At 53.4% G+C, this 24718-nt stretch overlaps 1 protein-coding gene across 1 annotated transcript in view; it reads right to left on the reverse strand.

The window, feature by feature from the left end:
• Positions 1 to 1512: 1512 nt before the first annotated feature.
• Positions 1513 to 24718, reverse strand: part of ESPN (espin) — a 49094-nt gene continuing 25888 nt past the window's right edge. Inside the window, exons 3-13 of the mRNA XM_006885792.1 lie at positions 17850 to 18036; positions 17525 to 17707; positions 17251 to 17382; positions 13988 to 14189; positions 12329 to 12588; positions 9455 to 9905; positions 6970 to 7115; positions 6620 to 6883; positions 2344 to 2423; positions 2252 to 2263; positions 1513 to 1660 (exon numbers count right to left, since the gene is read on the reverse strand). Of these exons, the coding sequence (XP_006885854.1) occupies positions 1513 to 1660; positions 2252 to 2263; positions 2344 to 2423; positions 6620 to 6883; positions 6970 to 7115; positions 9455 to 9905; positions 12329 to 12588; positions 13988 to 14189; positions 17251 to 17382; positions 17525 to 17707; positions 17850 to 18036 (2065 nt within the window). The remainder of the gene's footprint in view (positions 1661 to 2251; positions 2264 to 2343; positions 2424 to 6619; positions 6884 to 6969; positions 7116 to 9454; positions 9906 to 12328; positions 12589 to 13987; positions 14190 to 17250; positions 17383 to 17524; positions 17708 to 17849; positions 18037 to 24718) is intronic.

The following is a 24718-nucleotide window of genomic DNA, read 5'->3' on the forward strand; positions in this document are numbered from 1 at the left end:
GTTCACAGATGTCAAGGGAAAGGTCAGGAGGGGGTTATACCCTTCCTTGACCTCCGTGATCAAGGCCTTGATATTAAATCGCTGAAGAAAAGCAGCTGCTTGGTGTTTCCGTGAAACGGGATGTTACTGTGTGCTGAATTTGGTTTCCTGGAAGTCACTGAAAGGGCTGGGGTCATGCCACCCCAGTATCTGCGACAAGGAGCAAAGGCATATCCACAGGAAATTGCACCAATGACAAATACGGCAATTGTGGAGATGGTGCAGAGCACCGAGGGACAATTTCTAAGCCATCCCCACTTTAACGATTAGTAGATAGGGATGGTAGAGACCCTGCTCTTGTCCTGCTGTAGGTCAGTATTTGCGTCCCTGCCTTGCACTCGGTGCCTCTCTGGCATCCCCTCGAGTACTTCTGTGTCTACTGACTTGAGGAAGGGCATCAGATCTGCTAGGTTTGGTGACTTAGTAAGTGCGCTGCCAACCCAAACACTGGCAGTTCGAATCCACCAGCTCCTCTGTGATGTAAGTCATTTGAGAGGGTCGGCTATGACTCGGTTCTGACTCCACGCAATACATTTGAGGGTTGTCTTGTTTTGGGTTTTTGTTTTATTTGGGGGTTTAGGTCAAGAGTAGCTAGCTACTCAGTGGCGCCCCCTTTCAAGGGGTGCCCTGTACAGCTTACATACCTTAGCTACATTACTGCCAAAAGGGGGCTTGGAGAGCTGAATGCCTTCTAGTCACACAGCCTCCCCGTCCCACGTTCGCCTGCGTCCAGTTAACCCGAGACCCGCAAAAATTAAAGAGGAAGCGACAGGGAGTGAGAGCGCGCAGGAGGCCAGAGGCTGAGAGAGCTTTAATGGGGGGCGCGGCAGCTACTGAAGATACAGGTTCTGAACCCCTCACCCACCACTCCCTCCACTGGGGTAGTGAAAAGAGCCTGGTGGGGCAGGGGCGCAGACCTAACGGAGGGAGGCAGAAGCGGCCCGGGGGCGGTAGCCTCTGACCCACAGGCAATTTGCAGTTTTCACCGTTTCTGGTAAACAAATGACTGAGAGGAAACCCTCGGCAGAGATGGGAAATGAGACCGGGCTGGGCAGCGCAGATCTGGGTCAAAGAGGGAGGAAAGCCCCGACCCCAGCGCGGGGCCTCCGCCCAGGATGCGCCCGCTGCTCGGGTTCCGGGGTGCGGGGGAGGGGGCTGCAAGCGGCGTGCGCCCCGCAGGAAAACAAAGTCGCCACCCACGGGCGAGGAGACCTCTGCGCAATGACTTTCAGCAGATATGCAAATACATGTAAATCAGCATGCAAATAAGCAGCATCTTTTTTTGCGTCAACAGCTTGGGCACTTTTTCTGACTGGCTGAGGCGCGCAGCCCGGGCTGGGATGCGGAGAGGGGGGGGGTATCGCTGTAGGAGGGGAGGCAGCACGGTTTCTAGCGCTTCCGCCACAACCCGCAGGCTGGAGCGGGGGCTGGGGCCCCAGGGCTCCCCTGACTCTGGACAGGAGGTCGCCATGCCTAGTACTTAGCGATGTCGCCCTTCTTCAGGATGATCTGTCGCTGCCAAGGTGCCAGCTTGGTCTCGTCGTAACCCAGCGTTCTCAGCTTCTCCGACTGCTCTTTCTCCCGCCGTATCTCCTCCTGCTTCTGTCGTTCCTCCTCTTTCCTGAGGGGGGCAAGGTGGGAGGTGAGGGAAGAACCCAAGGGACATCCTTGGAGAGTGGGGTCAGGCACCAGGTCAGCAGCGGGGCTGGGTCACCAATGGGGGGTGGGCTACCAAGCGCAGAGGGGCTGAGTAAAGGTGGCAAGGCAAAGGGTGCTGGGGCAACCAAAACCAAACCCACTGGGAGGAGTAGATGTTAATTCATATGGGATTGGCTGGGGCAGGAGGGCACAGCAGCTGCTGAGTGGGAGGCCCTGGCTGGGTTACTGTGGGCAGGGGGCACAGGTGCTGGGTTATTCCGCGGGCAAGCACTTGGCTCAATGGGGGCTGAAGGAAAAGTCTTGATATTGGGGTGAGTGCGAGATGGGAGCAGGGTACTGGGGACAAGGCTGGGGACATAGGGGCCGTTATGAGGGACAGAGGCAAGTTCTTTGGGAAAAAAATGTATGGTGCCATTACTGGGAACAAAGTGTGCTGTGGCCAAAGTGACAATGGGAATTTCCTTAAGATGTGACTGGAAGAGGGGACTAAAGGACAAGCCTCTGTGACTGGGTGGGAGACGAGGAGGCAGGTCACGTGCAGCTACACACTCACCGCTTCTGCTCCCTAGAAGGAAAAAGACACAGCATCAGTTGTCACAGTCCGGACACCCTGCCAGGCCCTGCATCCCGAGGACCCCTGCTCACCTCTCCTCTTCCAGCTTCTTCCGCAGGAGGTCCCGCCTCCAGGCAGGCATGTTGGCCAGTCGGGCCTCTTCTTCCTCCTCCTGAAACACAACCACAGACCTTCAGGCCCAGCGAGGGCTGGGAAGTTGAGGGTTTGGAGAAGCTGCATCCTGCTCGAGGGGAGGGGAGCTAGGAGGAGTAGGGCTAGAGAGATCTTTATGCCTTTCAATGGGGCAAAAGGATGAAGGTGTTTGGCCACAGCCCCCTTAGAGGAGGCTTCTGAGACCAGGGCTGGTCACTTAGTGGAGGGAGTAGTAGTAGAAAGCATCAAAGCTGCCATAATCCCAAGAAAGCCTAAGTCTGATTCCATAAGAGTAGGTGGACAGATGACCTTAGGCCCAGGTCCTAGAGTCTCTGGGCAGACCCAGATGTGGCCTTCACAGCTCCTGCCAGTTCAGGTTCCAGCAGCACCCTGGTGTTGCATGAAGGACCTTCTGGCCCACACCTGTCCTCTCCCCAGATGAAGTGGGCACCAGCTCTTCAATTTAGGGGGCAGCGATGCCATGGGGTGGGATCCTCCTACACAAGCACCTGACAGCAAAGAGTTTTATTATTTGGTACAGAGAATGGATCAGCATACGTCACACAGCACACAACACTGCATACCACTCCCTTGACCTTAGGGAGGCAGCCACGAGTCACAGGGACCTCAGACCCTCATTCCAGAGGCTGCGTCTTCCACCTGGCTCCACACTGATCCCAGCAAGGTCTACAGCCAGAGGGGGACACCATGTCCCACATCTCCTGGCCAGTGCTCCACATCCTGTAATGATGAGGCCTCAAAGGCTTGGGCACGTAGAGCTTTCCAAGACCACCCACCCTCACTCTGCTCTTCTGGTCACGAAGACATCAAACAAGCATCTCAGCCCAGGGTATGGGGCTTGAGGGTAAATTCCTGGGGTTCCCCTATTCAAATGTCAAACAGCTCAGACTCTTTCTCCTTCCAAAAGGAGAAACTACGGTCAATGTAGCGGCAGATGTCTTCGTTGCTGAACTCGCCCATCTCAGACACCAGCTCCAGCGGGTCTTCCTCTAGGGTCTCAGAACTAGGAGGAGCAGAGGGTGGGGATGGCGGCGGGGCAGGAGGGGGCGGCGGCTGCGGGGCAGGGACCAGTGTCACAGGCTCCACTCCCGGCCAGTCCTCTGCCTCAGCTAAAGCAACTTCTGGTGTCAGCTCTCTCTCCCCTGCCTCTTTCTCTTCCTCCTCTTTTTCCTCCTCTTCCTGCGTCTCTTCATTCCTGGCCAGCTCAGCCTCTGAGCCATCTCCAAAGAACTGGCGCCTGATGTCCTCGAAGTCATCGTTCCAGCTGCGCCGGCCAGCTTCCACCTCCTCTAGTACCACGCGGTGGAACTGGCGGATCAGCTCCCAGGGGTGGCTACCCAACCGATCAAACATCTCGTAGCACAGCAGGTGGCGGAACTTGCGCTCCTCGCGGCTCAGGCCCATCTCCAGCAGCTGGAAATAGCCTAGCATGAAGAGGTCGAGCGTGAGGCTGTCGTAGCGCGGGGGCGCGCCGCCGCCGTCGAGGGGCGGCAGAAATTGCTCTGGCCAATACACGCCGTGCGCCAGGCCTGGGCCGCAGAGCGCGTGCGCCTTTGCCCGTCTTCGGAGCTTCCGCCAACGACCCAGCAGCTTGTCCACCACCTGCCTCTGCTTCAGGAGGTGCCGCAGCCGGCCGTCAGGGACTTCGTCCGAGGGTGGTTGGGGCGCTCTCGCGACCTCAAGATCTGCTGCGGCGCCGGCAGCCACTATGCGGGGCAACAATCTCCGTAGACGCGCCTGGGCGTGGCGCGCGGGCCGGCAGGTCCACTTGCGCCAGTGCTCCAAGAAGAGGTAGACGATGCGCTCCTTGCGCATGTCGATGTAGTCCTGGACGCCCTGCAGCTCAGTGGAGAGAGGAGGCCGGCGCACGAGCTGCTCCGGCTCTGGCAGCGCCCCCTGGCGGTCTGGCGCCGCAGACCGATCTCCAGCGCACAGGGTCTCGCCTTCGGGCAGCAAGTCATTGGAAGCGTCCATGCTGGGCTCGCCAGAGCTAGCGGTCACGTAGTACTCTTCGAGCAGGGGCTCGCGGCCCGGGGCACGGACGGATACCGAAAGTTTGCGGCGTGGAACCCGCGCGAGCGCCGAGTTCTGGGCAAGCTGCTCGTAGGTGGCGCAGAGATGTTTCACCGAGACGCCGCACTCGAGGATCTCGCGCGCCACAGCGTCGCGGCACCAGCTGAGCGAATGCGAGCGGCCCAGGCACTGCGGCCCGGGTCTCCAGGGTGCATCAGGCAGCGGCGCCAGCGGCTGGCCCGTGTCGGCGGCCAGCAACTCGGCCAGGTGCGTGGGTCGGCCGCCCAGTGTGGCCAACAGCGAGGCCATGCTCTTGAGCAGCGTGGAGATCTTGCTGCACCAGGCGGGCAAACTAGCGGCGCGGCCGTGCATGCGGCGCGGGTCGACGGTGAAGCGCGGCGCAGTCAGCGCGGCGGAGATGGGCAGCAGCTGCTCCAGCTCCAGCTCCAGCTGCTCCAGGCGCGCCTCTAGCTTCTGAGCCTTGTGCAACACCTGCAGGTTTTCTATTTGCTGCTCGATGCGAAGGATGTCAGCCTGGGTCATGAGCTCGCCGAAGGGCCCAAGGATGGCGTTGTGCGCTCGGGAGTACCTCCAGCCCTCGGGAGGGTAGCAGCATGGGCTGGCGGCTGTCAGCTAAGCGGGGAAGACAAGAGAGGGGAGGGAGGTGCGTCTCCCTCTGGCCCGGCTCCGGCTCCCGCGGGTGTCGCCGGGGGGCGCCCTTTGCATGGACCAGGTGGTGTAATGGCTCCACGGGCTGCGTTTGCTGGGATGGGCCACGCCTGGCTGGCTGGCGACTACACAGGAGCAAAGCTTCGGCCCAGGCTCTGGGCACGGTCCACTTGGGTCGCCGACAGATGGGCACAGTTGGTTGTTGGGTGCTGGTGCTGCCGCAGAGGCAGGGAGGGCGGGTGGGAAGGCATCAGGGTCTCCACGCCTGGGTTGGTCGCTCATTACACCACCGAAGGAACATGCAAAAGGCGCTGAAACTGCGACGATGCATGACAGCCCTCCCTCACCCGAGTCTTTAATGGATCCTAGCTCAAATTCCCGTGCCTCCCCATAGGTGCCCAATGAGAGGTCCTGGAGGGGCCATCCACTCCATAAAAGAGGCTAAAGTTATGGATTCAGTGGGACACACTACCAAACCCCCCTTTGCAATTAATAATACAATGAATAAAGCTAAGCTTGCCAACCACTGCTTGTGTTATTTATTCCTCACTTTTCTCTATCTAGACTTCACTCTGAAGCCTAGTTTTTCTAGCCTGGGGAGTTCCCTCCCTCCCAAGTTCATAACAGACAAACACAATGATGCCACATCACTGCTCCAGAAGAAAGTATCCTCCTTACAGGAGGCAACTGAGCTCTCTCTCCCCTAGTCCTTGAACAGGAAGGACTTCCAAACCTCTCCTCTCGTTTGCTCTACTCTCCTGGTCAACTCTTGCTCATCTTCCAAGACTCGCCTGTGACGTGAGGCTGGTCATGACCTTAACAATCAGCGTTTGACTCCCCTGTGACTCATTCCCTCACCTCACCTTTTCTTGTCTCCTTTGTGAAACTCATCACCCTCACAAGCCAGTGTGTGCCGTCCCTGTGTGTGCTTGTTGGTTGACCACTTGCAGCCACCCAGGAATCCCCAGGGCCTACGATAAATGATGTGTGGTACACAGATGGTGCTCACACGCAATGATGGTTGAAGGAATGCATGACAAACAATCCTTAACCCATTTTACAGATGAGAAAAATGAGGTGGGAGAAATCTCGGTGACTACTGGAAACAGGCAGTGCGAGGGTAACACTCAGGCTAGTCTATTGGGGATTAAAGCCCTCTTGGCTACTCGGGGTGTGGCCTCTGAACCCGCAGCAGCATCTCAACCTCACCCAGGGCTTGTGGTGAAGGGCTGTGCCTTCTCTTCAAAACAGCCTCTTGAATGGGACTTGGCATTGTAACAAGATCCCAAGCCCTCTAAGGTGCATTAAAGCTTAGTAAACACTGCCATGTCACTTCAAAGAAATTGGAGGGAGGGGTAGCATGGATTCCATGCCTCAGCCTCAGAAGTGGGTGTTTCCAAGTCTGCTTTCCTACAATGGAAATGGGAGTCTCTGGCTGAAGAATAGCCCAGAGAGAGGAGGGTTTGGAGAACTAAGACCCCAGGCCGGGTTAGGAAGCTCCACCCCACCCACCTTCCTCCTTTGCTCCTCCTCCTCTTGCATCTTCAGCTGCAGCTTGCGCACCATCACCTGACGCTTCCACTCCGGGATGGGCCGGCCCTGCTCGTCGTGCGTGGGGATGAGCGCCTCTACGTCTAGCTGCACGCCTGGCGCCGGGGTGGCGGGCGGCGCAGGGGCCAGACTGCCGTTGAGTAGCGGCTGGGGCCCGGCGGCCGGCGGGGTAGGGCTGCGGGCTCGTGAGGGCGCGGGCGACACATGCGGCAGCGGCGAGTCGGGCTGTGGGGAGAAGCGGCGGAGCTGAGCGCGCAGCAGGCGGGCCAGGACCTGGGGAGCCGGGGCGGTGCACTTGTCGGGACGCCTACCTGAGAAGCCGGCTGCCCGCTGCCAGAGAACACCGTGGTCAGCCCCTTGCTCTGCGGTGTTGGCTTCAGACTCTTGCCCGCCTTGATCTCAGCCAGCAGCTCCGAGTTGTCGCCCGTTGGGGACATCATGTTGAAAGACTTGGTGCCTGAGCAGATGCAGGAGAGAAGATCCTAATCTGGAGAGTGGACGTCTCTGCCATCCTATTCCCCCCACTTGTCTCTGCTGTCCCCTCCCCAAGCCAGGATGGGCAGGGGGCTAGGGTAGCCCTCCAGATCCCAAGCCCAGCTAGTGATCTTCGGGGCCCCATTGGTGGGTCCTCAGCTCCCGGCCCGTGACGGCCCTACTCACTCCGTGTGGGGCCCCCTCCTGAGGGCCCCTTGGAGGTCATGGTGGCTCTTGAATTAGCCCTGAGGCCTCTAACGAATATCTGTCCAGTAAACTGCCCAGCTTGAAGACACCACTCAGGACCAACCCTTCGACCTTTGTCCAGGTTTCCCCGGCTCAACCTGACCAGGGTGGAGTCTTCGCTCGGCCCTCCCTGCGTCAGCAAAGCCCATCGACCCTTGGACTGAGTCGCCAGGGGACTTTACGGCCATAGGACTCGGGAGCCTGGAGTACCAGCCTTCAGCCCGCCCCCCAAACACACACCCACAAACAGACAGGTGCAGACGCACGGCTGCAAGCTCTGAGCACACTTATGGCAAAGCGCTGTCCAGCTAGCTCTGGGGGCGCCTAGGAAAGCGGCTACCTCACTAAAGATACCGAGGGAGCCCGACAGGAAGAAGAGTCTGTGAATATGCAAATGCCCGACCTGGAGTTTGCATTTTCTGACTCCACCAGCGGAGGCGACTGAGGAGTTACTTGGCGGGGATTGTCATCTTAGCCCCTAGGAAAGGGCCGGGAGGAAGGGACGGGGGGGGGGGCGGTGAGGAACAAAACAGCCCCAGAGATCTCTGAATCTCTGGACTCAGAGACTGCAGCGTGGGAAGAGGGAAAGGTGCAGGTGGCAGCTGCGGGCGCAGAATCATTTCCTTGGCCAAACACGACCAGCAAGGCAACCTGCACATTGAATGTGCGCGCATGAGGTTGGCGTGGGTAAGAGGGTGCACCCTGCTTGCCTGCCTGCCGGCCAGCCCCTGTCCCAGCCCTTTCCGCAGGGCCCGTACCCTCGTGCCTGGCTTCTGGTCGAACCTTCCCCACCGCCCGGCGCCTCAGCCTCAGCCCCGAGCTACATGAAGCTACTACTCACTCTTCCTGTGTCTCAGGACTCTCAGTTCTAGAAGACCGAGAGGAGAGAAGCGACAGCGAAGTTAGGAGGGGGAGGAGGACGAGGAAAGCCAGGGACAGCACAGAGGGCCAAGTCCCAGGGAGAACTGGGAGCGGAGAGGAGGAGCTTTCTGACCCATCAGAGCCTGGCTGGAGTCTTTCTGGGGCTCCTGGGAGAATGTGTGTGCGTGTGTGCCCAATTCCCAGCTGAAGGCCTGCCCCGTCTCAGTCTTGGCACAATGTTAGGATAGGGAACCTAGCCCAGGCTTTGGTGGGAGGGGTGTCTGGAAAAGCCCAGAGCATTTCCCCCCTCCCCTTCTTAGCTTTGGCCTTTCTTAGATGCAGGAGGGAGGCCGTGCAGTGCGCCTTTGCTGTGGGCATTTCTGGAGGCTTCTGGAAACCCTGGTCAGCAAGGGGTGGGCTCCTTGGAAGCCTAGGGACTCCAGCTGGTCCTACTCTTGCCATCCTGGCCAAGGAATCTAAGCTTTGGATGATGCTAAGCGCAGCCTCTGTGCAGAATGGTTGGGTGAGGAAGCCTTTTAGCCAGATTGGCATGGAAGCACCCAGTGTTTACAAAGTGCTCTCAACCAATGGACACCAGGGCCTTCCAGGAACCCTGGTAGGCAGACACTTAACAGAAAAGACCAGATGGCCTGGTTGCCAGTTTGGCCCTTTAAAAAATGATGGGGGAGGGGAGAGGGCTCTCCAGGAGATGAGGAGAGTATGTTGGGATCTCTGGCTTTGTCCTCATAGCCAGGCCTTGGTTGGCCCAGGGCCACTGGGGAGGCTGTGGTTCAGAAGAGTCCCTGACACGTGTGAGAAAGCCACAGGTCTGTGCTCACCTGGAAGAACTAGAGAAAGAAATGGAAAGTGGAAGAGAAACTCATTAGCTGGAGTAGGAAGAAGGTGAGCCCCTTGACCACAGTTCCACTTCTCAGAGCTACCCTGCGGCCCCACAACGCCAGCGGGCGCTGGAGGGCCTACACTACTGACTAGGCAGTAGGCTCAGAGAGGGCAGGAGGCTTGGCAGAGGTCACACAGCCCTAGAGCGGCAGCGTCTTCCCTTATTTGGGGTCAAGTTCCCATAGGGATAGGGGCGGTGGGACAGAGGGCAGGAAAGCCTAGGGGAATCGCAGTTGGGGGTGGGGGCAGTGCCTAGATCGCCCTCCCCTTCCAGGACTGGCGCCGCCCCCCACCCCTGCAGCCCGCCCCACTCACTGCCGGTGGACGAGGAGGAGCGGCGCTGTCCGCAGCTGGAGCCCGCGCCCTCCAAAGGCAGAGGCGGTGCAGGGGGCAGCGAACTCTGGGCCTCAGGAAGAGGCGGCGGAGGAGGCGGCGGCGGCGGGGGCAGCTCCTTGGATGCCTTGGGGTCAGCGATGCAGCCGTTGTGTATGTGGTTCCCGGAGAGCAGCGCCGCCTGAGAGGGAGCGGAGGGGCCGGCGAGTGAGCGGCGGGCGGCGCGGCCGGGCTCCGGGAGGTCAGCGGGCGCGGGCTGGCGGGCACGCACCTCTTCGCTGTGCGCCATGCCCGGGAGCGCGGCCAGCGGCTCCCTGGGGCAGCGGCCCAGCTGGCGGTAGTAGTCCCCCGTGCTGGGCTGCTTGCTGATGGCGCGGGGCTTGCGGCAGGAGTCCTGCCTTCGCAGTCCGATGTGGCCGTCTCGGGAACTCTGCTGTGGAGAGAGGGCAGAGTGGGCCTTGGGCACCTGCAGCCAGTTGCCCCTTGCTCCCCTCCCCCAGTTCACCTCCCGCGTGCCTGCTGTCGAGGGGCACAGTGCGCAATGTCCAAGGCCCTCCTGTTCTCAGAGCGGGAATGGGGTGAGGGTCATGGGGGCCTTGGCTGCAGGGCAGGCTCAGCTGAGCAAGTTCTGGCAAGTTCTGGGCTTGGGCCAAGGGGCATAGGTGCCCCCACGGAGGCTAGAAGGGGCGGGCCTAGGGGGCGGGGTGGCCCAGCCCAGATGCAGGGGGAGCTGGAGAAGGGGCAGCGCCCAGCCAGGGCTAGGCCAGCGCTAAGGCCTCAGCCGCACCTCACTCTGGGATGCCGCAGCCGGGCGGAGGGCAGAAGGCTCCACCGGGCCCTCTGCTGCGGGGTCCCGCCCCCAGGGAGCACCTCCTGAGAGCCGGCGCCCTGGGAGGCTCATGCGGGCCCAGGGCTCTCTGCCGCCGGGCCTGGGGCTGCTCCTACCTGCGACCGTGCTGGTAGCCCCCGCTGTGCACCTGGCAGCGGGGGCGGCACAGATCCGACACCTGTGCTACCTGATCCCTCTTCTCAGGTTACAGCCCGGCCTGCGGCCGCCGGTGTGCAACCACCCTATGGGCTCGGTCGGCCTGACATCACCTAGGGACCGCCAATCCCAGGCCAAACCCCACTAGCGGTCGGGCATACCACATGGGACTTCGTCACAACCTGGCCGCTGCGCCCCGCCCGCCCCGCGGGCCAGATGTGCCCTCCGCCTCTGCGCCCCTGAGCCTCGCTCTCAAATGCGTGCTGAGCTCCTGCCTTCATCCCTTACTCCTCCCTTCTGCGGGCCTGAGCTCAAAGGCCGGCAGGTTGCAGAGAGTGGAGCCCCCGTCCCTGGCCCCGACTCCAGGTCGTGCCTCCCCTCCTGCATCTGGAAACCATCGCCATCCGCGTAAGCGACACCGACACCCGCGCTCAAGCCTCAGGTTTCAGGGGCGGCGAGGCGGGCTCGGGTGACAGCTCCGCGGCCCGCCCCGTCGCGGCTGCCCCCTGCTAACCCTAGCGTGGAGAGAGGGATGAGAAGTAGCGAGGCCAGGGGCCGAGTGACCTGGCAGAGACTGTCCCCTGCTCCACCCCCAGGCCATGCGTCCCCGCGGTGGCCTCGGACCCTCTGCGCCCCGCCCGCCCAGGCTCACGTTGCAGGAAACGCGACACCGCGAGATTTATTTTCTGGGCCAGCCCGCCCCCGCGCCCCCTGCGCCCCAGAGGCGCAGAAACCACGACCCTGGTCCCGCCTGCAGCGAGGGCACCGGCGCGGGGGGCGCAGCGGGTGTACAAAGGGCCCTTTGTGGAGCGGCCCCGGCGCCTGCGGCCCGGCACGCACGCACCCGGGAGGGGCTGCGAGCGACACGCAGTGCAGGGCCCCGGCTCAGGGTCGGGGAGGGAGTACAGGCAGGACCAGCTGTCCTGAGGCTTTAGGCAGGGTGCACACGCCGCCAACCCAAGCTGAGGAAGTCCACAGGCCCAGACCCTGGCAGGCCCCGCCTTGGCTCCTCCCCTCTGGGAAATGAAAGAGAAAACCGACGTGAGAGCTTGGTCCGAGGTCTGCTCCGGGACATGTGGGCTGGGGTCCGAGTGGAGATCCAAGCGCTCCCCTCCTGCGACTGGGTCACTTGTGTGAGGTGGTTACGCAGATCTACCCTCAGGTGCTTAGCTTTCTAAAGATCCTAGGGTCCCCATCCCGCCCTTAGCTGACTTCTGGTCACCTCCAATTTGCAGACCGTTCTCTCTCCGACTAGCTTTGTTGGCTTTTTGGCCTGGTCCCTGTCCAGAATTCCCACAGGCTCAGATTAACCCTGTATCCTCTCTCCCCTCCCTCCCAGAGCCTCAACACTCGTCACCGGTCGCTGGGCACTTCCTTCTGGAGGGTCCCACACTGGCCTCACCCCCTGCTCACAGTCTGCTTGTCCCATCTCAGGACTGGCTCCTCAGCGGTACTCCCTCTCTCAGCTCCATGACCAGTGGGCACACAGGCCTGCCAGGTCTCCTTCCACTCTCCTCCACCCCAGACCCACTCCTGCCATTGTCCACTAAGTACAGGGCTGGGACAGGTGTGGCTTCCCAGAGGGGCAGGCCTCTTCTCTTCCTGCTTCCAGCCCTATGACCTGAGCTCGCAAAACAGCATATGTCCCTCCCTCCCACTCTAACTTCCTACTGAGGGTGGAAAGTTTGTCTTACTAACCCCCTGTCCCCTGTCCCAAGCCTGGTAAGGGGCAATGTCCCATGGCGGACTGGCCAGAGGCTGAAGCTCTAGAAGGTGCCATGGGCCTGGGAGCCCTGGCCCTGGCCCCATGATCACAGTCAGCTGAAGACCAAATGCAGTTCTGGAAGGAAGACAGGGTGAGGGTTCAGTACCTCCTTGTGAGCCTCCACATGGCGCAGTTTGTTCTTGGTCTGCACATAGATGTCAGCTGCTTGGAGCCCCACAGGAGGCTTGGGGGCTGGGTAGCCCGGTGGGGGTGGGGGCACTTGAGTGCCTGGGGGTGGGGGTGGTGGGGGAAAGTTGGGTGGTGCTGGAGGTTTGGGCTGCCTCATTTTGCCAGGAGGCAGGCCCAGGTCCGGATTCAGCATGTCCATGTAGGTCTGGATGTCAGCAGCCCTAGTGCTAGAGAACCCTAAGGACAGAGAGACAGAGGGAGGGTGGGTATGAGTGGTAAAGGCCATCCTCTGGGACCTAGACCCCTCACTGTCTAAAAAAAACCCCACTCACCAAGGGGCCAGTGGGCTCAAGGACAATACTGAGTGGGCTCTCTGCGACCCTGGCAGTGCTGTCCGCCCTGCAGTCTTTAGAGGAAGGCTTTGGCTATAAGGTGTGCCTCTGGGGCAGAGCCACCTGGACTTGGGAGGGGCAGCCCTGGGAGGGTGGCAGAGAATAGTGAGGGTTGGCCACACCCGACTTTAGCTGGGTACTTTTGCCCGTCACCACCTGGTGGTGAGAAGCAGGCATTGCAGGGGAATAACCAGCTGTGCCCAGGGCATGGTGCTTCCGCTTCTGCAGGAACATCTTCGCGTTGTGTGTGCAAATGGGAGTGTGTGTACTCGTGTGCACATGTTTGATTGCATTTAGGGGTGTTTGTGTCGCACTGTAGGTATAAGGACTTGTATGTGTGTGCACATCTGTAGTGTGGGATTAGTGTGAAGAGAATGTGTATATCTGTATGACTCCATATATGTGGCTCTTATGGATTGAACCGTGCCCCTTAAAAAGATAGGTGAAGTCCTCATCATTGTGCCTGTGACTAGAACCCTGGGTGAGAACTAGAATTTTTCTTCGGAGATGATCAATTAAGTCACAGTTGTCAGGAGGGGCTGGTCCTCAAAAAAAGACATTATGCTGAGAAAGGTGGAGGACCAGAGAAAGACTCTCAACAAGGTGGATTGACACGGTGACTGTAGCAGTGAGCTGGCGTATGTCAGAGATTGTCAGGATGGTGCAGGTCAGGACAGGGTTCACATCTGTGGCTCATGGGGTCACTATGAGTCATGGTCGACTCGACCACACCTAACAATAACAACAGAGCTGACTAGGTCTTAATCCTAACCCCTTCTGAGTGTGGTTTTAGAAAAAGGAAGAATAGATGAATAGAAGGCACAAATGGGGGACCCAGAGGCTGTGATGTCAAAGGCTGTCCTAAGCCTCGAAGGTTGCCAGCAGCCACCAGAAGCTAGGAGAGAAGCAGGGGAGGGTTTCCCTCGCAAAGTCTCTAGAAGGAACTGGCACTGCCAAAAGCTAAGCTTCTCTTCCTTAAAAAGCCACCCACTTTGTGATTACTTGTTATGGATGCTCCAAGTCACTAGACAGTGAGTGTGTGAGCCTATCTGGATAATAGTGTGTACACAAACGAGCGTGTTCTCTTGAGAGTGGATAGGCTTCTGTAAGATCTGGGAAATCTTTGCATGCACCCCTCCCATGTGTTTGAGACAGTAGGTGACCTGGGCAGCTCTCAGTGAGCCCAAGCCTGGCCTTCTGTCCTGGGGTCCGGCTCTTCCCTTATCCCCAGCCAGACCACTCACCACGTGTAGGGTGCAGACCCTTCAGACTGGAGCGGCTGGAGGGACAGGAGTCATAGTTGGAGAGGGTACTGGTGGGCGAGCTGAGGTCGAAATTCAGAGGCTGGACCGACATGGTGGTGTTGGGTGAGGACATGCCCGAGTCAAGCTGCTTTGGCTCCAGCTCAGCAGATGGGTCCCGGGACAGCACGCGATGCTCCACGCTCTGGGGGTAAAGAAGGGAAGGCAAAGGGCATCCCTGTCACTACATGCTGGCCCCACTCAGGCCTGCCTTTGCTGTGCAACTGCGGCGAACCACACCAATCACTGGGCTCCCTGCCTGTCACTGGAGGGTCTTCCAGGATCTTCACGGGCTGGGATTCAAGCCCAGTTCCCCAGTCACAGAACCAGGGGATTCTGGGAAATTCCCACCCCCTAGCTTCTCCCCATTGGAAGGATTGAGAGATTGATGTAGTGAAGGACCCTGGGCTGGGTCCCAGGTGGTAAACTGCCATTAATACCCCTCTCTTCCTTCTCCAAGGGACAGACAGCCCAGGTTCTGTGGGGAAGAGGTTCCAGCACTACAGCTGGTGAGAAAAATTGCAACAGCTGGGCTAAGGATAGGGGTTCAGTCCCCCCATAGCTTAGAGGAGCCCAGATCCCCCATGGCCTAGCCAGCAACCTTTCATCTCCTCATCTGACCTAGGGCAGCCTTCTGACAGGAGCACAGTTATGTCTCCTCCTGGTGCCATTGGGGAAAGGGTAGAGGACTAGGTGGACCAGCTGATCTGTGCCCAGGTCTAAGCTGCTAAGTCTGCCATCCCCCACAGATATCTGTGCCCTATTGGCAAGCCTGTTCCTCCTGTGGTGGGAATGGGCTGGGGTGGGGGCCCTGCTTACATTGCCCATGGCGGAGTCCCCGCTGCCGGCAAGCTTGCTCTCTCTCTGCTGTCTCCTGCCCAGGCCTGCTCCTCCTTGCCCTGGCCCCCTCCCTGCCTGAGAAGTATCACAGGCCCCTCGGGAGTGGGAAGCAGGCCTGGCACCAGGTAACGGCTTGGCGGCCACGCTCATTGGCCCCGTAATTAGGGGCTCTGTGGGAGTGTTTGCCTTTTCTGGGCCAGTATCCTTCGTGGCTTGGATCTGTCACTGCTGCAGCTGGGCCCGCCTGGGTGAGAGGGTGAGAGCCCCTATGCCCATCCAGCCCAATTCAGGGAGATCAGGTCCTGCTGCCTACTCCATGAATAAAGGTACAGATATAGAACTGAGATTGAGGGGAGTCTAAGGATGTTTTTTTCTTGGCCAAGAGTGGTGGGCACCAGGAAACACCATCCCTGACGTCAGCAGGCCACAGAGAACAGAAGCAAGGGGTTCAAGCTCTGCAACTAGAGGCTTTGAACGTCACTTCCACTGTCTACTAGCTATGTGACCTTGGACAAGTCATTTTTACCCCAGTTCCTCCATTAGTTAATGGGTATAATACTGCCTGCTTCACTGGGTTGTGAAACTTATTTTAGAAATTAGTGAAGGACAAAGTCACGTTACTGTTAGGAATCGTCAGATCAGCTCTACCTCATGGATGACAGAACGAAAGCCTGTCCAATACCACATCGTCCTCATAATCTCTACCACACTTAAGCTCCTTGGTTGCAGTCACTGCATAAATACATTCCACTGAGGGTCTTCTCCTTTGTTGACCCTCCACTTTTCCAAGCAACTGTCCTTCTGCAGGGACAGGCTCTTCCTGATATCATGTACAAGGTATGTGAAAACAAGTCTCACTATTCTCATTTCCAAGGAGCACTTTGACTGCATTTCTTCCAAGACAGATATTTTTTTTCCTTTTTGGAAGTTCATTACTGTACTTAGTATTCCTCCTCAACACCACAATTCAACGATATCAGTTCTTCAGTCTTTCTTATTCGTTGTGGAATTTCACATGTATATGAAGCAGTTGAACACACCATTGTTTGGGTTAGGTGCACCTTAGTCTTGTAAGTGGCATCCTTGCTCTCCAGCACTTTGAACACTTGGCAGCAGACTTGCCCAGTGCATGATATTGTTTGGTTTCTCGACTGCTGCTTCCATGGCATGACTTGCAGATACAAGTAAAAGAAAATCCTTGACAACTTTGCTCTTTTCTCCATCTATCATGATGGCACCTGATCATGACATCCGGTAAATGCCAGATGTGTCAATCATTCCTGTCCATTTATTGTGAATTCACTAAGTGGTGTTTGTGAAATGTGAAGTGCTGCTTCATTTCAGTGAAGTCTGTTAGGAGGGGCCAGAGGGTCCTGGAGTCTGGTGCCACCAATCCCTCAACAGAATCAGCTAAAATGACCTAGCTTTGGCCCAAAAATAGCCTCCACAGTGTCCACCCTGCTTGGATACTTTGGTAAGAAGCTACTTAGTACCTCCTTGGTCACCTTGGTCTCTGCGCAGTAGTTCTGAAGGGAAGTTCTGCCTTGAGTCTCACCATAATCTCTCTCCTAGGTCTCATTGTGGTGTGGAGTTCCCAGAACCAGGGTCAGCCCCACCTGCTCCCAACCCCTCTCATAGCCAGGCTGATGGGCGTCCTTTTGAAGTTGCGAAGAAACCACAGCTCACCATCCTCCACCCACTACCCAAAGCCAAGCGCTTATGGCACGTGGGCCTGGCCCTGGCATGGAGTTGTTCACACAACATCCCAGGCATCATTTCTCAGCTGTCTAACCATAAAACAAAAAAGACTAACATGGGCTTCCAGTTACAAAGCAGCTCTGAAGAACGCAAACTACAATGTAGTGGTTAAGAGAAATGACCCTGCTCAGGTCTGAGCCCAGGACCCATCCAGGGATTGATCATTTAAGAGCTGTGTGACCTCGGGCAGGAGACTTAATTTTCAGAGACTCAGATGCTTGGTCTGTGAAATGGAGACACGAGCATTACCTACCTCAGAGGGTGGCTGAGCTGTGCGTGTGGGTGGGCGGTTTAGGGGTAGCTGGGAGAAGGAACGTGGACGCTCTCATCTGGTATGTAAGGACTTCTACACAGAAGCCCTGCATCTTCTCCCGCCTTAGCGCTTGCTATCAGAAGACTCAGAAGGGCGCTCTTCTGAACTGTTAACTCCACATCCCTATGGCTGAATGGGGGCTTTGGGATGGGGTCGTGGTCAAAGCACTCATTAGTCATAGCAAAGCATAAGAATTTTCACTTCCCTGGATCTCAGCTTTCTCCTCTGAAAAAGGGGTGACAACAACTACCACTGGGGAAGGGTTATACTAGTGGGAGAAGTGCCTGGAAAGTACCATGTTCTCCACGGTGCGCAGGTAGCGGGTGCAGCGGGTGTGGCCATTGAAGTCGGCGAGTTCACAGGCTGTGTACCCGTCCCGGTCCCGGGCATCCAGCAACGCACCGTTGACAACCAGGACCTGGCAGCACTGTGGGGACACGCGATGAGGGGCGGGAGGGGTGTCCCCACGCCAGGGCAGACCGCGCCCCGCGGCGCCCCAGCCTCACCCCTCCCAGCCAAGGCCCCTCGCTCCGCTATCTTGCCCCTTTCCTCCCGCGCCTGGTCCCGACCTCCAGTTCCCCGTTCTCGGCCGCATCGTGCAAGGGGGTCCCGCCCCATATGTCGGCTGAGATTTCGCCGCCGTGCAGCAGGAGCCAGCTGAGCACTTTGGCGTGGCCACGGCTTGCGGCGAAGTGCATGGCGGTGGCGCCGTCCTTGTCCTTCACCGCCAGGCTCAGGTTCGTGCAGCTCGCCTGGGCGGGAGTGGGAGGGGACAGGCGGGAGGGGCTTGGAGGATGCCAGCCCCTCGTGGCCCCGCCCCCGAGCAGGCCCCGCCCCTAGGCTGCCTCTCCTCATACTGGCTCAATGCTGTCCATCTCTGTGCCCGTGCCTCACCAGCCACACGATGATCGGACTGTGGCCCATCTGTGCAGCGGCGTGCAGCGGGGACATGCCGTCGTGAGCGCTCAGGTGTGGGTTCGCACCGCACTCCTGCACCAGGTACTGCGTCACCTCCAGGTGGCCTTCTTGGCATGCCAGGTACAGGGGCGTGGCACCGTTCTTGGTTTGGGCATTCACTCCCCTGCGGAGACACAATCCATGGCCTCTCAGTCCCCTGTGTCCCCTGATCTAGGAGCATGGCCCGGGCCGGGGGGGTCCCAGCTTCCATTATTTCCTGCACTCCCTACTCTTCTCAGCTTTTCTAGGGCTGAGTGATTCCTTTTGTTATACTCCTCTTTCTAAAATGTAAATCTTTGTATAATTTACCCCCACAATCACCACGCATCTCAATATTTTGGACACACATATGTTATTTATATGTTATTCTATGCAGAAGAATGTGGCATCAGGATAGGAGGAAGATTTATTAACAACCTGCATTATGCAAATAACATAACTTTGCTGAAAGTGAGGAGGACTTGGCTGCAGAATAAAAAAGTACAGCCTTCAGTATGGATTACATCTCAATATCAAGAAGATAAAAATCCCAGTGCGGTAACGCGACCGATCCCGGAGAAGCCGACGGGAGCCCCGGGGAGAGTTCTCTTTTCTTTGTGAAGGGCAGGGCGCCCTGGAATGGGTTCGCCCCGAGAGAGGGGCCCGCGCCTTAAATAAAAAAAAAAAAGAAAGAAGATAAAAATCTTCACTACTCTACCTACAGGCAATATCATGACAGATGGAGAAAAGATTGAAATTGCCAACAATTTCATCTTACTTGGATCCACAATCAACATCCTTGGCACCAGCAGTTAAGGGTTCAAAAGAAGTATTGCATTGGCAAGTCTGCTGTCAGGGACCTCTCCAAAGCACTGAGGAGAAATAATAAGTTTAAAGACCAAGGTGTGCCTAGTTCAAGCCATGGTCTTTTCAATCATTTGTTATGCATCTGAGAGCTGGACAATGAGTAAGGACCACAGGAGAAGAATTGATGCCTTTGAGTTGTGGTGTTGGAGAAGAGTAGTGACTATTCCAAGGACTGCTGAAGGAACAACCAGCCAATGGAGGACCTGCATTTGCTGATGTGACTCAACTAAAAATGAAGAGAAACAGCTGCAAATATCCATTAAGAATTGGAACATGGGATATATGAAGTATGAACCTAGAAAAATTGGAAATTGTAAAGAAAATGAAACGGAACACACAAATATCTTAGGCATTAATAGACTAAGAGGGACTGTTACTGATGATCTTGAATCAATCACATAGTCTACTAAATCAGTAATGATAATCGAAGGGTAATGGTGTCACACTCATTGTCATTAAGAACATTTCAGGCTCTAAACTGAAGTGCAATGCTGTCACTGATAATGCCCATGCCTATACTAGGAAGACCTGATGACCATTATTCCAGTTTACACATTAACTACTAAAGCCAAAGATGAAGAGATTGAGGATTTCTACTAGCTTTCCGAAGTCTGAAATGGATTGAATATGCAATAAAGAGGAATTAGTAATAACTGGTGCCATAGCTTGTAAGGTGTTACACTACTGGCTCAGAGGCCATGTTTCTTGGTTGTTCAAATCCCCCAACAGCTCTAAGGGAGAAAGACAAGCTGTCTTCTGTTGCAATTTACAGCCTCAGAGACCCAGTGGACGTTGCTATGAGTCTGAACTGATTTGATCACAGTGTATTATTCATTGAAAACACTTTTTTAAAAAAGATACCTACATGATGACTCTACCTGTGGACCTTGTCTGCTGAAATACAGAGGGATCAAACAGGCAACATCTGTGAAAAGAGATTCCAGAGAGCCTCAGTACCAGCAGTCAGAACAACACCAGAGGCTGACAGAGGAACAGACCATCAATTACTCATATGCAAATGCAAACTGAATTTGAGGGAAATGCAAACAAGTCCATGAGAGCAAAAATACAAACTTGAATATGTCTCACCTACATTTAGAGACCATCTCAAGAAGAGGTTTGCTATCTTGAACATGAATGACTAATATTCAGAGGAGTTGTGGGATGTCAAGAATATAATATAGGGAGATAGCAAAAAGTCATTAAATGTGAAGGAAGCAAAGAAGAGAACTAAATGAATTTCAGAAGAGACTCATACTTTCTCTCGAATGGAGAAAGGCTAAAGTGAATGGGGAAAAACTGATTAGTTAAAAATGCTGAACAGAAGATTTCAAAGGGCAGCTCAAGAAGATAAAGGAAAATGTTATAATGAAACATCCAAAGACTGTTAGAAAACCAGAGGGGAAGAATACACTCAGAATGTCTCAAGTTAAAGAACTAAAGAAAAAAAGAATCAAGCTTCAAGTCACAACACTGAAGGATTCTTTAGGCAAAATCTGAGTGATGCAGGAATCATCAAAAGAAGATGGAAAGAATACATAGTTACTCACCACACCAAGAGAAAGGTGAATAATCAATAGAAAAATGGGCACAGGATATGAACAGACACTTCACCGAAGAAGACATTCAGATGGCTAGCTAACAAGCACATGAAGAGATGTTCAAAATCCCTAGCTCTAAGAGAGATGCAAATCAAAACAACTATGAGATATCATCTCACTCCAGTCAGAATAGCAAAATTTAACAGAACAGCAAGCAACAAATACTGGCGAGGTTGTGGAGAAACTGGAACCCTTATTCACTGTTGGTGGGAGTGTACAATGGTGCAACCATTGTGGAAAATGGTATGGGGCTTTCTGAAAACGTTGCAAATAGAGATACCGTTTGAACCCAGCAATTCCACTACTGGGAATATACCCCAAAAAGACCATAAGTGACATCCAAGCAGATAGATGCACACTCATGTTTATCGTGGTTTTGTTCACAATAGCTAGGAGCTGGAAACAACCTAAGTGCCCATCAATAAACGAATGGATAGAGAAGCTGTGGTATATTCACACAATGGAATACTATGCTGCATTGAAAAACAAGGAACTCATGCAATATTATTCAAAATGTGTGACCCTGGAGGACATTATGCTGAGTGAAGTATCTCAGTCACAAAAGGACAAATACTACATGGTGCCACTGTTGTAAAACAGGACTGACATTGAGGTTGGGGGGAAAGATGGGTTCAATAATGTATACTGCATTGAAACAGATGAGGGAGAAAACTGTTTAAAAGGGATATGTTTTTAGGTATTTTTGTCATGACAGGATTCCATAGCGAAGGCTGATAGTGGAGTGGACCTGGGGGAGGGTTTGTAAAACATGAAAGAATTTTTCTTTTACTTTTCCAAGAGGGTAGTGTACTAGGGGGGAGGGTTGGGAGGAGAGAAAAGTGCAACAATGAATGAATGGAAACCCAAAGTCTCTGTAAATTTTCATTGAAATTAATAATAAATTTTTTTTTGTTTCCTACAGCACCCGGTATTCCCGGGCGGTCTCCCATCCAAGTACTAACCAGGCCTGACCCTGCTTAGCTTCCGAGATCAGACGAGATCGGGTGTGTTCAGGGTGGTATGGCCATAGACTAATAATAAATTTTTAAAAAAGCATACATAGTTACTATATCAGAAAGAGTTTGTTGACACTACATCATTTTAAGAAGTAGCATATGATCAAGAACCAGTGGTATCGGAGGGAAAATTCTAAGGCTCCAAGTATTAACAGAATACCAATTGAGATGTTTCAACAAACAGATGCAATGCTAGATGTGCTCGCTTGCCTATGACAATAAATTTGGAAGACAGATACATTGCAGACTGACTGGAAGGCATATGTGACTATAAAAAAAAGGGATATGGTAGAATGTGGAAATTATCAAACAATATTGTATGCAAGTTAACTCTTGCTGAAGATTGTTTAAAAATTATGAGAGCAGTATATTGATGGGAAACTGCCAGAAATGCAAGCTGGATTCAGAAAAGAAATTGCAACAAAAGACTATCATAGCTAGTGAGCTCTGGTGGCCTAGTGGTAAGACGCTACACTACAATCCCAGAGGTGGTGGTGGTTGTTGTTAAGTGCCATTGAGTCGCAGGCGACTCATAGCGACCCTATGAAGGAGAGTCCTCTACGCTTGGGTGCCTTTCATCCTCTCTCCAGGTTCATAGGGTTTCTGGAGGCAAGCTATTATGGAAGTGGATGCCACTCCCCTTTCCAAGCTTGTTTTAATCGGGGAGGTACATGGTTTGAATCCACCAGATGTTCTGCTGGAGAAGGAAGGGCAATCTCCTCCTGTACCAGTCAGATAGATTTGACGGCACACACACAAAAATAATAAATTAAAAAAGACTATCATAGCTGATGCCTGATAGATCTTGGCAGAGAATTCTAGAAAGATTTTTGTGTGTGTGTTCTATTGATGAAGCAAAGGCATTTGACTGTGAAATAATAATAAATCGCTAGTGACATTTAGAAGAATGGAATTTCAGTACACCTAATTGTGTTCATGTGGAATTTGTACCAAGAAGCAGTTGCTTGGAGAGAACAAGGGAATACTGTATCATTTAAAATCAGGAACAGTGTGTGTCAGAGTTGTAACCAAAGGTGGCACCTTTGGTTGTTCAAATCTGGTAGTTCAAATCAGTGGCTCTGAGGAAGAAAGATGTGAAATCTCCTCCAGTGTGATTTACAGCCTCCAAAATGCCACTGAAGTGTCTACTATGAGTTCTGACTTGATGACAGTAAGGTTTTTTTGTTTTTCTGCTTTACTTTATTTTTAAAGTTTTATGCAATCTGTATGCTGTCCACAATCCAAGAAGCTGGACTATGTTAAAAAGAATGTGTTGTTATGCAGATAATGTCACCTTGCTTGCTGAATGTGAGCAGGACTTAAAAGCACTCACTAAAGATCAGAGTCAAAACCGAGGACTATAAACTTCATCGGAGAAAAGCTTGGAAGAACTCCAGAAGCCCTAATCCACAATATGAACAGTCTTCCAAGTATCTTGAAAAACCTACAACCAGGAGAGAATAAAATTGATAAATAATACCTTCTAAGAATCAAATCCCTATACATATCAAAAAAGAACTTCTCTAACAAGTTAAAAAGGAAAGCCAGAGACTGTAAAAACCCAAAACACCTTTGGTAATGACACATCTGATAAGGGATTCATATCTAAAATTTATAGAGTACTTTAACATCTCAACAAGAAAAAGAGTAGGGGAGCTCTGGTGGTCTAGTGGCAAGAAGCTGCACTGCAATCCCAGAGGCGCATGGTTCAAATCCACCAGATGCTCTGCCAGGAAAGGAGGGACAATCGCCTCCTGTACCAGTCAGATCTGATTTGATGGCACACACACACACACACACACACACACAAATAATAAAATAATAAATTTAAAAAAAAGAAAAAGAGTAAACAACCCAATCACAAAATGAGCACAGGATATGAATAGACAATTCACCAAAGAATATATTCAGATGGCAAACAAACACATGAAGAAAAGTTCAATATTGCTAGATCAAAAATAAATAAGTAAATGGATGAATGAATGAATGAATAAATAAATAAATCCCTAGCTTTCAGAAAGATACAAATCAAAACAGCTATGAAGTACTGTCCAAACCAGTGACAATAGAAAAGTTTAACAGAGGCAACAAACAACAAATGCTGGCGACATTGTGGAGAGATTGGAACCCTTATTCACTGCTGGTGGCAGTGTAAAATTGTGCAACCATTATGGGAGGCAGTACGGCACTTTCTCAAAAAACTGGAAACAAAAATATAATTTGACCCAGAAATTCCACTGCTATGAATATATCCTAAACAAATCATAGCTGCCACCCAGACAGATATATGCACACCCATATTTATTGCTGCGTTATTCACAAGAGCAAAGAGATAAAAGCAACCCAAGTGCCCATCAACAAATGAATGAATAGAAAAACTATAGTATATTCACACAATGAGATACTATGCAGCACTGGAAAACAAGGAACTCATAAAATATTACACAACATGGCTGACCCTGGAGGACATTATGCTGAGTGAAATGTCTCAGTCACAAAAAGACAAATACTATATAATTCCAAAGCGGGACTGACATGGGTGTTGGGGAGAAACTAAGGGGGACAAATAATTAACACTGCATTGGAACATATGAAAGAAAGAACTACTTAAAAGGAATATATTATTAGGTATTATTTGTATGGTAACAGTGCAGAATAAGAAGTGCATAGCAAAGTGAGCTGGGGGAAGGGAGGACATTATGCAGCAATGAATGAATTCCCCCCCCCTTAAAAGTGGATTGGAGAGGTAGGGAGAAAAATGTGTGACAATGAATAAATGAGAATCCAACTTTACAGTAAACTTTCATTAAAATCACAATTTTAAAAAGGGATGGAAAAGAAGATAAGAGTCTACAGCCTTTGTTGTATATTACATATCATCATCAAGAAAACAAAAATCCTTACCATAAAAACCATCATGCTAAATGGAGAAAAGGTTAAAGTTGTCAAGGACTTCATTTTACTTGGATCTACAGTGAACACAGGAATTGGCTGATACAGAAGACTTTAATGAAATAACATTTGAGCAAGAGCCTATGGTGATAAAGTTCAAGCTGCTTTGAAGGAAATAGCAAAAAATAAGGCCCCAGGAATAGATGGTATACCAATTGAAGTATTTCAGCTAACAGATGCTGCCCTTGACATGCTCACCAAGTTGTGCCAAGAAATCTGGAGAACAATCACTTGGCCAACTGACTGGAAGAGATCTATATTTGTTACCATTCCAAAGAAGGGTGACCCAACAGAGTGTGGAAACTACAGAACAATATCATTGATTTCACATGCAAGCAAGATTCTACTGAAGATTATCCAAAAACAACTGGAACAGCACATTTGCAGAGAA

Source organism: Elephantulus edwardii, unplaced genomic scaffold (genome assembly GCF_000299155.1).
Source record: "Elephantulus edwardii isolate Elephantulus edwardi_28Jun2011 unplaced genomic scaffold, EleEdw1.0 scaffold00045, whole genome shotgun sequence".
NCBI classification, from domain to species: domain Eukaryota; kingdom Metazoa; phylum Chordata; class Mammalia; order Macroscelidea; family Macroscelididae; genus Elephantulus; species Elephantulus edwardii.